Genomic DNA, 16,456 nt, shown 5'->3' with positions numbered 1-16,456 from the left:
CATCTGATAGAACTTTCAAATCTGCTTACCTCCACTTATGAGCGCCACTCCCTTGAATAGCCCAGTGATTAGAGATTAGCTTTTCTCATTACCCCCCACCCCATTCCGAAATTATAGGGGTCGTTATTTTGACACCCATTACAAAAGTGGCCATGTTTAGCCACGAGGGAGTCACTTAAGCGCTGTGAGGGGAATAAAGCATTACAAGGTTCCTAATGAAGTAATTAAGGTGCCTCTGTATTGCATGGTGATGTCCCCTTTAACATTGTCATCATCTTCAATGTGGTCATGGTTGACCATTGACTCAAGGGGGAGTGATTCTGTCTGTGCTGATTTACAACATCCCGCCACAGGTTAGCACCATAGGCTAATTGGATGAAATGCCCGGAGAACCCCTTTAAAGCCATATTACCACCTTGGATATATTTATGGCACATTCACAAGCAAATTAATCTAGTCATCGTTCTCTATCCTTATGTGAGGAATAGCTATAATAATTTATAAGGTAATGAAATGGTGATTGCAGCTTCTATCCAGTGCGACTGCATAAACCTTCTGACCCAGTTCACAGGGTGTTCATGTGCTCATCGTGCTGACTAAGCCGGCATCATAGCACTACAATACAATGGTTAGCCGCTAACACCCACAACACGTCGTGTCCGGCAGACAACATGAGAAAGGGGAGAATGGGGCCACAGCGCACCCTGCTGGTGAATAACTGTCAAAAATAATCCCAAAACTTATGGAAGTTCTTAACAATGTGTACCCCCGGGAGTGAGAAAGAGGGAGAGAGAGAAAAAGAGGGGAAAAATGAAAGAAAGAGAGAGAGGGGGGAAGAAAGAAGGAAGGAAAAGAAAGAGAGAGAGAGAGAGAGAGAGGGGGAAAAGAAAGAAAGAAAAATGAAAGAAAGAGAGAGAGAGGGGGAAAAGAAAGAAAGAAAGAAGGAAAAAACTCAAAGAAAGAAGGAAAAGAAAGAAAGAGAGAGAGGGGAAAAAGAAAGAAAGAAGAAAAATTAAAGAAAGAAGTAAAAAAACTGAAAGAGAGTGGGGGAAAAAGAAAGAAAGAAAGAAAGAAGAAAAATGAAATAAAGAAAGGAGTAAAAAAAACTGAAAGATAGAAAGAGAGAGGGGGAAAAGAAAGAAAGAAGGAAAAAACTTAAGGAAAGAAGGAAGGAAAAGAAAGAGAGAGGGGGGGGGGAAGAAAGAAAGAAAGAAAAATGAAAGAAAGAGAGAGAGGGGGGAAAAGAAAGAGAAAGAAAGAAAGAAAGAAGGAAAAAACTTAGAGAGAGGGGGAAAAGAAAGAAAGGAAGGAAGAAAGAAAGAAAGAAAGAAAGAAAGAAAAAAGAAAGAAAGAAAAAAACTGAAAGAGAGAGGGGGAAAAAGAAAGAAAGAAAGAAGAAAAATGAAAGAAAGAAAAAAGGAAAAAACTTAAAGAAAGAAGAAAAAGAAAGAAAGAGAGAGAGGGGGAAAAGAAAGAAAGAAAAATTAAAGAAAGAAAGAAGGAAAAAAACTTAAAGAAAGAAGGAAGGAAAAGAAAGATAGAGAGAGGGGGAAAAAGAAAGAAAGAAGAAATAATGTATAGATAATGTATAGAGAGAAGGGGTGGTTCATACTGTAAATATGGGGCTCATTCTGAACACCATATTTTTCAATGTATTTACATGGGACAACTGGCATTAATATGTTGATCTCCCCCATACAGCTCACATCCCCTTCACATAGCACATGATAAAATTAGCTTCCTGCAGCCTCCATTAGGGGGAGCTCAGTGCTTAGGAATTCATACGGTTACCATTGGACTCAATGGAAGCTGTAACATCTGCATGCACTGAGCTCTCCCTCAAAAATAGAAACAAGAAGAAACATACCTTACAATAAAATACAGGGTGACGGGCCCAGATTTCTTTGGCAAGTCGTGGTCCAGCACTCTCTGATCTAACTGCAGCCAGGCGTACTGACCCCTGCAAGAGGAAAGCGGTGAAGGTCAGACTCTACAGACATGGTCTCACACACCTGCCTAGATGTCAGCAGATGACTAGATTACAACATCTCGAAGTATGTGGCTGAACTTATACCTGACTTCTAGTTAAAGGGATGCTCCAACCCCTAAAAATAACCCCCCAGCATGCGCAGCCGCCCTCCATTCATTCCTATGGGGCCGATGAAAATAGCCAAGCGCTGGCTCGGCTATTTCCGTTGGCCCCACGGAGATGAATGGGAGCGGTGGCCGCGCAAGCGCTGTGGGCTCCCATTGTCTACTATGGGGAGAGTGCTTGGTGGTGGCCGGACATGGGGAAATCCGGGGTCCTCCACCCACCACCTTCCCGGCTCCGTTGTTGATTTAGATGCGGGTCAAAAAGGTGGGACCAGCACCTATCAGACGATGGGGACATATCCTAGCAATATGCCCCCATTGTCTCAGAAGGGGAATACCCCTTTAAGAGCACGCCCCTGTTATAGTGCTGACAGAGATAGACTTTGAATGGGGCGACAACAACACATGCTCGACCACCGCAAATTTGACTTTCATGTTTGTGATCAGTGGGGGTCCTGCTGGAACCCCTAGCGATCAGACATTTCTCACCTGTCCTGTGTCGATCTTGGGGACAACCCTTTATAAATCTGCATGCAGTGAGCTCCCCCTAGTGGAGGAAGCATCTATGGCAGTGCTATGGCGATACAGTTCAGTGCCACTCCTTCTCACTATGATAGCTGCATGACCCGTCTCTATAGTCACTTGAAATAACAATATTACATAAGGCAATTGCTTATAATACAATTCCTTAATAAAATGAAGTGGTTCTGTTCAGTCCCTTTAAATATCCTCCCTTTAAGAACAGGCACCATAGCTCATGTCACGTCCCAGCCATTTTCGACAAAAGAAAAAATATGAGCTGTTTGTAGAAAGGGTCCCTCAAGCCCAGAATATCGCTTAGAATTGAGTTTATCAAGACTACAAATCTCTCCCCAAACAATAGCGCAGTGTAGTGTACATGACAGATTACGCTTCACGGCACAAACCAGTCTATGGCGGGGGATTTCTGCTGCCAAGGCCAACACCATCAATGGCAGGAAATGGCGGGTATGATCTACGAGCAAGGCGGGTATGAGCCTCCCCCCCGGCCCCCATTAATTTCTATTCAATTACTCAGATCTGTAATTATGGGAAGGTTACTTTACATATGAACCGCTGCTAATAGATTCATCCCCTTCTATTCATAGATAACATCATGTTGGCCTCATTAATAATTAATAACGGACCAGAAAATGTCATATGTAGCAGAGCTGGGAGCGCGGTACAAATCATTCTACAGACGCTACGTTAATGAATAATTTCCTTAGAAGTTCATCGAGATTCTCGTTAATCAGATTTTTGATGTAATTCTATGTTTTCCGACTTAAAAGATTAATGAGTAAGTAAACGCTTCGATTGGGTATGCACAGTTCTAGGTGCTCAGTGTCGGGCAGCCAAGGTTTTCTGGATTATAGGATTCTGGATAAACAGAAAGTACCGCAGGGGCTGTCGCTCAGCTTTCCCAGACACCTGTGTAGCTATATAGCAACGAACCTCCCAATCGTCCTGAATCTGGCGGGACAGTCCTGAATTTCGGAGGCTGTCCTGCAGTACCCGGACGGCGGATGTATGTCCCAATTTCAACTGTATCCACATCCCGAGAACCTGGATACAGTTGAAGGCAATGGGGAAGCAGCGAGGCATCATCTTCCTGCTCCACCATTCCCCTGCCGATGTTCTGCCAGCAGGAGCCATGATGATGTCACCGCATGGCGCCTGCTGCTAAGGAGGGCAGACTGTGCTCTGTTCATCGGGGAAACGGGACTAGGTGAGTATTTATTTTTTACATTTTATTCACACTAAGGGTGAAGCCCCTAAAATGTAGAAAATAAATACTCGCCTAGTCCCCTTCCCCCGATGAACAGAGCACAGTCTGCCCTCCTTAGCAGCAGGCGCCATGCGGTGACATCATCATGGCTCCTGCTGGCAGAACATCGGCAGGGGAATGGTGGAGCAGGAAGATGATGCCTCGCTGCTTCCCCATTGCCTTCAACTGTATCCAGGTTCTGTAAGGAGGGCACAAGGGGGCAGCACTACTATGAGGGGGGGGTTACTAACGGGGCAACGATATTGTAAGGAGGGCACTAGGGGGCAACACTAATGTAAGGGGGGCACTAAAGGGTCAGCACAACTGTAAGGGGGTTACTACAGGGGCAACATTATTGTAAGGGGGCACTAAGGGGGTGGTGTTTCAGTAAAGTGGGCACTAAGGGGCAGCAATATTGTAAGAAAGCAACACTACTGTTAGAGGGCACTAACGGGACAGCACTACTGTAAGGGGACACTAAGCGAATATTTTACTGTGAAGAGGGAACTAAGGGGGCATGGAGGCAATAAAGGAGAATAATAAGGTGGGTTCACATTGGCGTTATTGAACTCTGTTATAGGTTCAGTTATAACAGAGTTATAAGTTAATAACGGAATATAACGGAATTCTAGGATAGAATGCAAAACGCCATTCCTGTCGACAGGACTATTTTTTCCGTCATGTATAACGTTTTTTTGTCCCCATAGAAAGGTATTAGGACGGAGCAAAAAGGAATGCCTCTTAAAGGCTTCCGTTTTGCATTCTGTCCTAGAATTCCGTTGTATTCCATTATAACTCTATTATAACAGACCCTATAACGAAATTCCATAACGCCAATGCGAACCCGCCCTTACCGTGGCCACTTTTTGTGTCAGTGAAAAAAAATAGATGTGTCCGTGAATTTTTTGAGGCAGGTAGTAGTTGACTAGATTATTTTGGTGGTAATTATCATCATTTTACAGCTCACAGTAAAGGCTGGTGATGAGGTGTTATCAGTATATTGAGCTATAGACATGCCTCACTTATAATCTAGGTCAGGGGTACTCAACTAGTTTTATTAAAGGTCCACATACCAGGGTCTGCAGTCAGGTGAAGGTCCGAGCTGAACGCCAACAGTAAAGATGCCATGCGATCATGTGATCCATGCGCGTGGGGCGCTCTGACGTTATAGTGGAGCGCCACGGGTAAGTCCCAGAATTAGTAATGGCCACATTAGTGCCCCAGTAAGAATAATGTCCCCATTAGTGCCCCCAGTAAGAGTATTGCCCCCCTTCTCTGCTTTTGCAAAAGAAAAATAATAATTAGCATTCACCTGGCTGCGGTGAACATTCGCTGCTGACTGCACGCTCAGGACCGGTGCTCCAACGTGATGGCGTCTTGTAGGTCCTGTCCTGAGCTTCTAGTCAGCAGGGAGTGTTCTCCACAGCGTGAGCAAATGGAGGTGGAGGTACCGTAATACAGTGTTTCCCAACCAGTGTGCCTCCAGCTGTTGCAAAACTACAACTCCCAGCATGCCCGCACAGCCAAAGGCTGTCCAGGCATTCTGGGAGTTGTAGTTTTGCAACAGCTGGAGGCACACTGGTTGGGAAACACTGCCGTAATATATATTTTTTTACTAGCACAAGTAGCGGTGGAGGTAACGGCTGTACTAATGGGCGTTCCATGATGGAAGCGCTCATTAGTAAGGGTACTTTCACACTTGCAGAAGGACGGATCCGACAGGCTGCTCACCCTGTCAGATCCATCTTGCCACTACTTCGCCGTGCCGCTGCTCTGTGCCCATCGACTATAATGGGGATGGGGGCAGAGTTACGGCGCAGCACGGTGAGAGGCCGCCAGACTAAAAGTACTACATGTCCGACTTTTTCGTCTGGCGGCCCCCTCAATATAATAAACATTGGTGGCGCAGTGCACCCCCCTATCACAATAAACATTGGTGGCGCAGTGCGCCCCCCCTCAATATAATAAACATTGGTGGCGCAGTGCGCCCCCCCATCACCCCAGTATAATAAACATTGGTGGCGCAGTGTGCCCCCCTCAATATAATAAACATTGGTGGCGCAGTGTGCCCCCCAATATAATAAACATTGGTGGCGCAGTGCGCCCCCCCTCAAAATAATAAACATTGGTGGCGCAGTGTGCCCCCCCATCACAATAAACATTGGTGGCGCAGTGTGCCCCCCCTCAAAATAATAAACATTGGTGGCGCAGTGTGCCCCCCCATCACCCCAGTATAATAAACATTGGTGGCGCAGTGTGCCCCCCCATCACCCCAGTATAATAAACATTGGTGGCGCAGTGCGCCCCCCCCTCAATATAATAAACATTGGTGGCGCAGTGTGCCCCCCAATATAATAAACATTGGTGGCGCAGTGTGCCCCCCAATATAATAAACATTGGTGGCGCAGTGCGCCCCCCCTCAAAATAATAAACATTGGTGGCGCAGTGTGCCCCCCCATCACCCCAGTATAATAAACATTGGTGGCGCAGTGCGCCCCCCCCAATATAATAAACATTGGTGGTGTAGTGGGCAGTGCCAATGAGGGTTAAAAAATAATTTACTCACCTCCTCCAGTTCATCGCGTAACTGCCGGTCTCCAGTTCTTACTTCTTTCTTCAGGACCTGTGGTGACATCACTGAGCTCATCACATGATCCATCACCATGGTAATGGGCCATGTGATGAGCTCAGTGACGTCACCACAGGTCCTGAAGAAAGAAGTAAGAACTGGAGACCGGCAGTTACGCGATGAACTGGAGGAGGTGAGTAAATTTTCTTTTATTATTTTTAACCCTCATTGGCACCTCCCACTGAGCCACCAATGTTTATTATAAGGGGGAAAGGGGGGGCGCACTGCGCCACCAATGTTTCTTATACTAGGGGGGGGGGGGGGGGGGCGCACTGCGCCACCAATGTTTCTTATACTAGGGGGGGGGGGAGGGGGGCGCACTGTGCCACCAACGTTTCTTATACAAATACAGGAGGCGGGTGCTGGAATCAAATAGCGGCACCCGACCTTTGTGACAGGGGGCTGCGATCAGCTACAATTAACCCCTCAGGTACCGCACCTGAAGGGTTAACTCAACTGCAGCTGATCGCAGCTCCCTGTCACAGAGGTCGGGTGCCGCTATTTGATTCCAGCACCCGCCTCCTGTATTTGTATTACAGGTCAGTTTTCTTCATTGGTGGCGCAGTGGCCACAGCCCCTCCCCTCCTCCTCCTGCCTCTTCTTATTGGCAGCGGCGGGGACAGCAGCAGCACAGGGGGGAGGGAGAGACTCCTCCTGCGCTGCTGAGAACGATCATCTCCTGTGCCCGCCGCTGTATGGAGCAGAGCTGCCAGAGTGTGCAGGAGGAGGAGCGCTACATGTGGAGGAAGCCCTGTCTCACTGCGCTGTGGGACAGGTGGAAGTGCGCCGGTAAGCTCCTCCTCCTGCACGGCACAGTGTGCAGGAGAGGAGCAGCGCTCTAAAGGATGGCCGGGGTCCGGACAACTGGCGGCCGCGGTCCGTATTTGGACCGCGGTCCGCCAGTTGAGTACCCCTGATCTAGGTCATTCATTATGGTTTTCCAGTTTGCACGTAAAAAATGCTGGATGTCCGTGATTTTGGGAAAAGTTGTCCATTAAAAAGAAAAATGCTGGTTGGCAGCACTGTGGGTGGGATTGGGCATGTACAGGCGGGCATTGGACGGACTTAGAGACACGGCATAGTGGGAACACTTGGCGCAGTGTGGGCTGTGCGGCGGCTGTTGACCCTCCTTGAGCTTTTTAAAAGTTGAGCGGTTGATGCAGCAATTCAGGAGTGAGGAATATGTCTCTCCATAACCAGGCAGGGGAGCAGAGAGCGATTTGGGCTACTTACGTGTCGTCCATGAATGAAATCCCAAAATATTCCTTCTCCTTCAGATTGAAGTGAGAGCCCACCAGGTCCAGCAGCTCACGGGACAACAGCTTCGGCTGCAACAGCGAAATAAAAAAAAGGTATCAGGCATCGAAGAGATGTTTTCATATTTTAATAGGAAATTACCTCTTCTAATACACGTACAAGGAAATAATAAAATAGAGGGAGGGAGGGAGAGAGACAGAGAGAGAGAGAGAGAGAGAGAGAGAGAGAGATAGAGAGATATGAGAGAGAGAGAGAGATAGAGATATGAGAGAGTGAGAGAGATGAGAGATAGATATGAGATGGATGGATAGAGTTATAGATCGATACAGTTGAAACCAGAAGTTTACATACACTATATAAAAAGACACATACTGTATGTATGTTTTTCTCAATATCTGACATGAAATCAGAATAAAGCTTTCCTGTTTTTGGTCAATTAGTATTACCATAATTATTATTTTTTGCCAAATGCCAGAATAATGTGAGAGAGAGGATGTTTTAAGGCATTTTTATTACTTTCTGCAATGTCAAAAGTTTACATACATTTGATTAATAATTGGTACCATTGCCCTCAAACTATATGACTTGGGTCAGACATTTTGGATATCCTTCCACAAGCTTCTCACAATAGTTGGTCGGAATTTGGGCCCATTCCTCCTGACAGAACTGGTGTAACTGAGCCATGTTTGTTGGCCGCCTTGCTCGCCCCTGCCTTTTCAGCTTTGCCCATAAATTTTTAATAGGATTGAGATCAGGGCTTTGTGATGGCCGCTCCAAAACATTGACTATGGTTATCCTTAAGCCACTTTGTAACCTGTTTGGCAGTATGCTTCGGGTCATTGTCCATTTGGAAGACCCATTTCCGTCCAAGCTTTACCCTCCTGGCTGATCTCTTGAGATGTTGCTTCAGTATTTCCACATAATCTTCTTTCCTCATGATGCCATCTATTTTGTGAGGTGCACCCGTCCCTCCAGCAGTAAAACAACCCCACAACATGATGCTGCCGCCCCCGTGTTTCACAGTTGGGATGGTGTTCTTAGGCTTCCGAGCTTTTCCCTTTTTCCTCCAAACGTAACGATGGTCATTATGGCCGAAAAGTTCAATTTTAGGTTCGTCAGACCACAGGGCATGTCTCCAAAAATGTACGTCTCTGTTCCTGTGTGCATTTGAAAACATTAATCTGCCTTTTTTATGTTTCTTTTGGAGTAATGGCTTCTTCTTCCTGGCAGAGAGGCCTTACAGCCCATGCTGATACAGTACTCGTTTCACTGTGGATATTGACACAATCTCACCAGCTTCCACCATCGTCTTCACGAAGTCTTTTGCTTTTGTTCTTGGGTTGATATGCACATGTCGGACCAAAGTACGTTCATCTCTGGGGCACAGAACCCGTCTCCTTCCTGAGCGGTATGATGGCTGGACATTCCCATCTTGTTTGTACTTGTGTATAATTGTTTGTACAGATGAACGAGGCACCTTCAGGTATCTAGAAACTGCACCCAAGGTTGAGCCAGACTTGTGCAAGTCCACAATTCTCTTCCTGGTATCTTGGCTGATTTCTTTAGACTTTCCCGTGATGCTACAGAAAGAAGCAGTGTGTTTCATTTGTGTATTTAAATACATCCACAGGTGTGTCTCTAATGAACTCAGATGTTACCAACAAACCTAACAGAAGCTTCCAACACATGACATCATCATATGGGCCGTCCAGAATTATTTAAAGGCATAGTAATCTTAGTGTATGTAAGCTTTTGACATTGCAGAAAGTAATAAAAATGCCTTAAAACATTCTCTCTCTCTCTCATTATTCTGGCATTTGGCAAATAATAATAGATATGGTAATCCTAATTGACCAAAAACAGGAAAGGTTTATTCTGATTTCATGTCCGATATTGAGAAAAACATGCATATGTGTCTTTTTATATAGTGCATGTAAACTTATGGTTTCAACTGTAGATAGATAGATAATAGATAGATGGATAGATACATTTGAAATGGATACAGTATGAGATAGATATAAATAGATAAATAGATAGTTATTACATAGATATGAATAGATAATAGATAGATGATAGATAGATAGATAGATAGATACATAGATAGATACATACATAGATAGATGATAGATAGATAGATAGATAGATAGATATGACATAGATAGATAGATAAAAGATAGATAGATAGATAGATAGATAGATAGATAGATAGATAAAAGATGGATATGTTTTCGCTTTAATGTCTAGTAAACCACCAGCCGTGGACAGGAGACATGGCTGACAGTGTCTTGCAGGCACCTGATTGGCACCACTTTCTAGTCAGTCTCGGGGTCGGACGGTTTTGCAGAGCAGATGGTAATCTCAATCCTCGTCTTTCTTTGAGGATAGCCGGTTTTTCGCCAGATGGGGAGGGCTGTCCATTATGCAAAAAGGATTATGACATGCGACAACCGAGTTTTCGCCAATAACGCTTGATTCTACAAGTTTTATAATCTGACAGACAGTCCTCCTGCTTTTTCTAATTAAGACCGTCTGAGTGTGAAAGGAAGAAATAATGTCGTCGGCTGATAACGTATGGGGATTCGTACCTGCACCAGTAGCTCCAACTTGCGGTCGTCCAACAGGTGCACCTTGCAGTGTCGGCCTTCTGCCATCTACAAAGAGTGAAAACCTTTCATTAATCATCCAGATCCATTCACCAAACAAAAGCACTCAAAGTACTAAATACTAATAGGCTCAGCAGTACAGTGGATCCATCAACAGCAGCTTGTTGACAGTTTCCGGAAGCAATGGAAGGTTATAAACTAAACTACACCATGTAAAATGATATGAAAATAGAGAACACTGCAAAAAAAAAGATGGTGGCTGTTATATTTCCTGGTTACAGAGCCTAATGCACATAACTGTCTCTGTTTTGCGGTCCGTAAACCGCCGATCCGCACAATACGGATACCGTCCGTGTACTGTCCACACCCCATATGCCCTTTCCGCAGATTATAGAACAATAGAGTCAATGGGTCAGCAAAAACTGCAAATAGTACACAGACGGTATCTGTATTTTGTGGATCCGTGGTTTGCAGACCACAAAACAGACACGGTTCTGTGTGCAAGGGAGCTTCATTATAAAAGAGAGCACCCTGCTGGATGTAATACGCTGAGGGGTAAGCACCACTGACACTTGAAGGACTTTATAGAATAAAAATCTGAAAAGTCTCTCAAAACGTTGAAGGGTACTTATCGGCGCTGCAGATCCACCACGTGACGTGGGTCAAATTCACATAGAGTTCAAGCGATTAGGTAACGGGGGTCGCGCTGCCCAGTACATAGAGGTCCGTCAGGTCTAAGGTATGTCGGATTTCCAAGCTTTTCACAATGCAGCCACACAATAAAATTCAGGGGTCGATGCACCGAAGGACATCCAAACCGCTGAAATGAAAATTTGGCGCAAAATAGTGAAGTTCCACAAGGATATATTTCCCAAGGATTTTTTAATATACTCACAAGAAAGTGAATAATAAAAGCATATAACCAAATAGTGGTTCCTCGTATAGCACCCGACCTAGGTTTCGCCAGTCAGCTTCGTCAGGGGCGTCAGTCTTTATCGCCCCTGAGGAAGCTGACTGGCGAAACCTAGATCGGGTGCTATACGAGGAACCACTATTTGGTTATATGCTTTTATTATTCACTTTCTTGTGAGTATATTAAAAAATCCTTGGGAAATATATCCTTGTGGAACTTCACAGGATAAGTCATCAATATCAGATCGGCAGGGTTCTGGCGGTCGGCACCCCCGCCGATCAGCTGTATGGAGTCGTTTCTCTTCCGGTCCGCTGCTACGGTCTATGGTCTTTGCCATAGATAGCAGCGGTGAACAGGCGGGGCTCTGGCACCCGGCACCCCCACCGATCTGATATTGATAGTCATCAATAGTAAAAGCCTGGACAATCCCTTAAAGGGGAGTGTACCTATCATTCATGGCATGCCCTACATTCATTGCTATGGGGGTTCTGAAAACAGCTGAATGGGCGTGCTCGGCTATTTTCGGAAGTCCCATAGCGGAGAATGAACAGCGCACCGCGCATTCTCAGCCAACTCTCCATTGACCACTATGGGACTGCTGAACATAGCCAAGCAACGGCTCGGCTATTTTTGGAACTCCGATAGCGGTAAACGGAAGGTGGTTGCGCTCGCACGTCTGCTCTCTGTTCGCTTCGGTGGGCACGTTCTGGGTGGGTGCAGGTCCCACCTCCCATCAATGTCTGACATGGGAATACCCCTTTAAAAATATTAATTGTAAACTAAAGTAAATAGTCCTGATTAATAATTACTGACTGTTTTACGTATACAGCTACTATGCAGATCTTTATGTTGCTATGGTTACAGACTGCAAACAAAACCTTCGTAGTCTGATCCTGCATCCATGTGGTACTCCCTTGCCTTAGAGACGTGGGGGAGTAACACATGGCCGCAGGGTCAGCCACAGCACATTCAGTTAGGTCTGCATAGGAGCTGTATACACAAAACGGTAAGAGGTTTTAGTGAAGGCTTTTCATTTGTTTTTTGTTTTTGATATTTTAGATACATTGAAACAATAAAGGTGAACATACAGTAGTCTTCCAGATAAGTACTAATATGTTGAGGGGGTCATAGAAGGTCCTTGCTGTGGGCAAAAGCTGAGTATTCCAATTTTACAAACTGGCAACTATTGCGTAAATTATAAAAAATAAAAAAAATACAATAAAAAATGTTCTGACTATTGGTTCGTAACAAGAAGATTTAAGGGAAATAAAAGAGAGATGTAGTAAATCAGCAACACCTCAAGGTTTTGTTTCCTGGTCAATGAGATGGATTGTGGCAGACTGTAATTACTGCCGAGGGTCCTGATCAAAGGGTCTCCGCCAGACCTACTAAATGTGTCCCCAGAGTGACAAAAGTGGCGCCCAGTCTGTCACATGTCTAGTGATAAGCGGGAGACATAAGTCAACCAGATGTTTTATAAGGGGGACACCTAAGCATAGTGGGAATGCAGCTGTGTTGTGGCGGCATCAATGTTCCTATGAATACATGACTTATAGGGGGCTATTCCACTAAGAGCACATATTCCCTATACATACGGTAGAGGATAAGCGTCTTATTGCAGGTGGTACACCAGTTAGGACCCCCAGTGATCACCAAAACCGAGGCCCTGGAGCTCCCTATGAGAATGGAGCGGTGGTGCACATGTGTGACCGCTACTCCATTCACTTCTATGGCATGGGTCTGCTGAGGGAAAACTCAAGTAGTTCTCATCGGGCAGCCCAAGCTTCCATATTCATGAGTGCTCTGGATCCCGGCAATCTAATGGATAGGGGATAAAGGGGTTGTCCCACCAAAAATATTCAACGTTTTTTAAAATTGCACCTGAATACTTTTATAATTGTATGTAATCAAAAATTTAGTATGGCCATAGTAATTCTATAAAATCTGTATAGCTTCACCTGATGTTTGTTCTTTCGCTTGTTTCTCTGTCCACTTCACTGGGGTGGACGCACATGCTCAGTTCCATCCTTAAACTGCCACTGGCCATATCGACTGTAAGAAGCCGTGGCAGCTGCACAGGGAGAGAGCTACAGCAGAAAGGACATGCCCCCCTGAGCTGTGATAGGGAGAAAGCTGCAGCAGAAAGGACATGCCCCCCTGAGCTGTGATAGGGAGAAAGCTGCAGCAGAAAGGACATGCCCCCCTGAGCTGTGATAGGGAGAAAGCTGCAGCAGAAAGGACATGCCCCCCTGAGCTGTGATAGGGAGAAAGCTGCAGAAGAAAGGACATGCCCCCCTGAGCTGTGATAGGGAGAAAGCTGCAGCAGAAAGGACATGCCCCCCTAAGCTGTGATAGGGAGAAAGCTGCAGCAGAAAGGACATGCCCCCGTGAGCTGTGATAGGGAGAGAGCTGCAGAAGAAAGGACAGGCCCCCTAAGCTGTGATAGGGGGAAAGCTGCAGCAGTAAGGAGACACCCCCTGACAAAGGACACACGCCCTAAGCTGCCAGCCTGAAATAAATCTAGCAGAGCAATGAATGGGGAGATCTTTGGATCCAGGTGAGATACAGGGCTGGTTCTAGCTTTGTAAGGCTACTTTCACACTGGCGTTTTGCCTTTCCGTTTGCGAGATCCGTTCAGGGCTCTCACAAGCGGTCCAGAATGGATCAGTTTTGCCCTAATGCATTCTGAATGGAAAAGGATCCGCTCGGAATGCATCAGTTTGCCTCCGTTCCGTCTCCGTTCCGCTCTGGAGGCCGCCTGCAGCGTTTTGGTGTCTGTCTGACGAAACTGAGCCAAACGCCAAACGGATCCGTTCTGACACACAATGTAAGTCAAAGGGGACGGATCCGTTTTCACTGACACAATATGGCACAATAGAAAACGGATCCGTCCCCCATTGACTTTTAATGGTGTTCAAGACGGATCAGTTTTGGCTATGTTAAAGATAATACAAGCGGATCCGTTCTAAACGGATGCAGACGGTTGTATTATCTGAACGGAAGAGTTTGTGCAGACCCATGACGGATCCGCACTAAACGCAAGTGTTTTTTACATTATTCATGGGTTTAGCACTTTAAATATGAACATTGTTGCCATTTGGTGAAAAACGTGTCATTTTCAGTGCCCGGACAGCATTTATATAATATGTATTTAAAGGGGCGTAATTATAAGGGGGTGCCAAGGTACAAGTCACACCCAGGCCCCTCTGTCATATAAGAAAACACCAATATTATCAAAGACACAGAGTAGTTGGGGGCCCTGTAGCACATTTTATTTTGGGGCCCGGGAGTTTTAAGTTTCTCCCTTGGGTCTGTCCTATAGTGCGTCCTCACCATAGAGATCACAGAAGGACTCATTCAACATTGTACCACGTTCACACTTCAGCAGATAAAAATCCATAAAAATCAAATCAAATGTAAAGCTAAAAACAGTACAAAGCAATAATAAGCACAATACAAGTGCACGGTGTGCACATAATTAGCCTGTAAATCAGTAATCTGTAAATATATTGATCCAGGTGACAACACTTTACAGTGACCACAACACAAAAACCTCCCCAGAATAGTAATAAAAAAGTAACAAACTGCAAAGTACTACACGGTATAAAAGCACAAATCAGAATCTTCCTTCATTCTATTTTTAAACCGGATCCAGATAGTAACGATGCGCAGGCACCGGCATCTTAGCATGGGGTATAAAAAGACAACTTACCTTACAATTAGACCCCACAAGTCAAAGAAAACACTGGTAAATTGTAGATCATTGCAGAAAACACAAGTGTAACAAACACATTCCTATAAATACTACACACTGGAAGCGGGATTGCGGAGCGGCTCTGTCTCCTTCCGTTACCAAGCAATCTCAAGGAAATGACATCCGAGTTTTCTCGACTGATTACAGGTTTGGAAACAAAAGCCATTTCATTTATAGTGAACAGAAATCTGGCTTTTCGGTATTTCTGGATTCTCATTAGATGATGAATATAGATGTCTCTCTCTCTATCATTTTCTCTATTTATATCGTTCTTAAAGGGGTATTCCAATTTTATCCAATAAAGCTCATTCCTTTAGGTCTTTTCGCAATATACTTTGTGTACCAATTGCTTATGGATTGCAAGATCTTTGCTTGCTGTAAACATATTTCTGACCCTTTCACCAGGTTTTCCCTCCTTAGGCTCCATCCCTCGACTAAGAGCCTAGGCGGCTCGAAACATGTCGGCTAAACGGGAGTAAGAGGGAGAAGGCTGCTCTATGTCCTGTCCTGTTCCGTATATGTTCAAGTTTTGGCAATAAAGAAATGTCGAAAATAGGACCCTTCAGTGCCGGATCACCTTTGTTTTTACGTGACTATACAAGTTTGACTTCCATTTTTGCCGTGCACGGCGGAATTACAGATGAGCTGGACTTTTGAAACTATTGATCTGGGTTTCCATCCCTAAATGTCTAATTTCTATCTCTAACCTCTAATGCTGACCCCCCCATCTCTCTGTACCACAACCTTCTAAGCAGCAGAAGCATGGAGAATATCCTCCATGCTTCTGCTGCTTAGAAGGTTGTGGTACAGAGAGATGGGGGGGGGGGGGGGGGTCAGCATTAGAGGTTAGAGATAGAAATTAGCAGTAATGAGCGGTGTAGCTGTGAATCCAGCTCTGGAGAGAGACAGAAAAAAACAGAAACAGCAGCTTTGTTTGAATGTTTTTCAGCAGCTGCTTCCCCCTCCTTCTCCATAGATTTCTACACATTCTGGGCTGCAAACATAGTCAGTGGTACAGTAGGGCGTTCACCTAGGAGAATCAACAATCCGTTTTTCAATAGGGAAATACCGGGCAAACATTTCTGGAGAAAACTGTGCCTTGTATTAACTGGACATCACCGTTAAAAAACATGTGAACCTCCTGAAAGGGAAGGGATTGGATTTCTACAGGGTTTAATAAAATGTTTGGATCTTATATAGTCTTCCTGAGTTACAGAATTATCCAAGAGTCTTTTAAAATAAGTAGGGCCACATGCAAAGGTCACACAGGCTCCTGGAGTAGTGGCCCACTAGTGGACAGTGAGGTATGGAGAGACTGTCGGGCGTCTGAGTACTGGGCACAAGGCGCACTACTTTTGGCTCCGCTCCAAAATCTTCTTCTGAACGGAAACCTAACGGACCCCATTATCGGCTCAGTTAG

The 16,456-nt window shown here is 45.2% G+C and overlaps 1 protein-coding gene and 1 long non-coding RNA gene across 3 annotated transcripts in view; one reads left to right on the top strand and one right to left on the bottom strand.

The window, feature by feature from the left end:
* Window positions 1-5,955, top strand: part of LOC120978453 — an 8,628-nt gene extending 2,673 nt beyond the window's left edge. Inside the window, exons 2-3 of the long non-coding RNA XR_005774096.1 lie at window positions 3,809-3,811; window positions 5,945-5,955. This is a non-coding gene — a long non-coding RNA (uncharacterized LOC120978453). The remainder of the gene's footprint in view (window positions 1-3,808; window positions 3,812-5,944) is intronic.
* Window positions 1-16,456, bottom strand: part of FRMD4B (FERM domain containing 4B) — a 224,655-nt gene that overhangs the window by 135,877 nt on the left and 72,322 nt on the right. For both annotated transcript variants that reach the window (XM_040406589.1, XM_040406588.1), the window contains exons 2-4: window positions 10,352-10,417; window positions 7,743-7,837; window positions 1,868-1,960 (exon numbers count right to left, since the gene is read on the bottom strand). In XM_040406589.1, coding sequence (XP_040262523.1) covers window positions 1,868-1,960; window positions 7,743-7,837; window positions 10,352-10,417 — 254 coding nt within the window. The remainder of the gene's footprint in view (window positions 1-1,867; window positions 1,961-7,742; window positions 7,838-10,351; window positions 10,418-16,456) is intronic.

The sequence above is a fragment of the Bufo bufo genome, chromosome 9 (genome assembly GCF_905171765.1).
Source record: "Bufo bufo chromosome 9, aBufBuf1.1, whole genome shotgun sequence".
In the NCBI taxonomy this organism is placed as follows: domain Eukaryota; kingdom Metazoa; phylum Chordata; class Amphibia; order Anura; family Bufonidae; genus Bufo; species Bufo bufo.
Note: the sequence above shows the minus strand (reverse complement) of the source record. Positions and strands in the feature narration are given on the sequence as shown.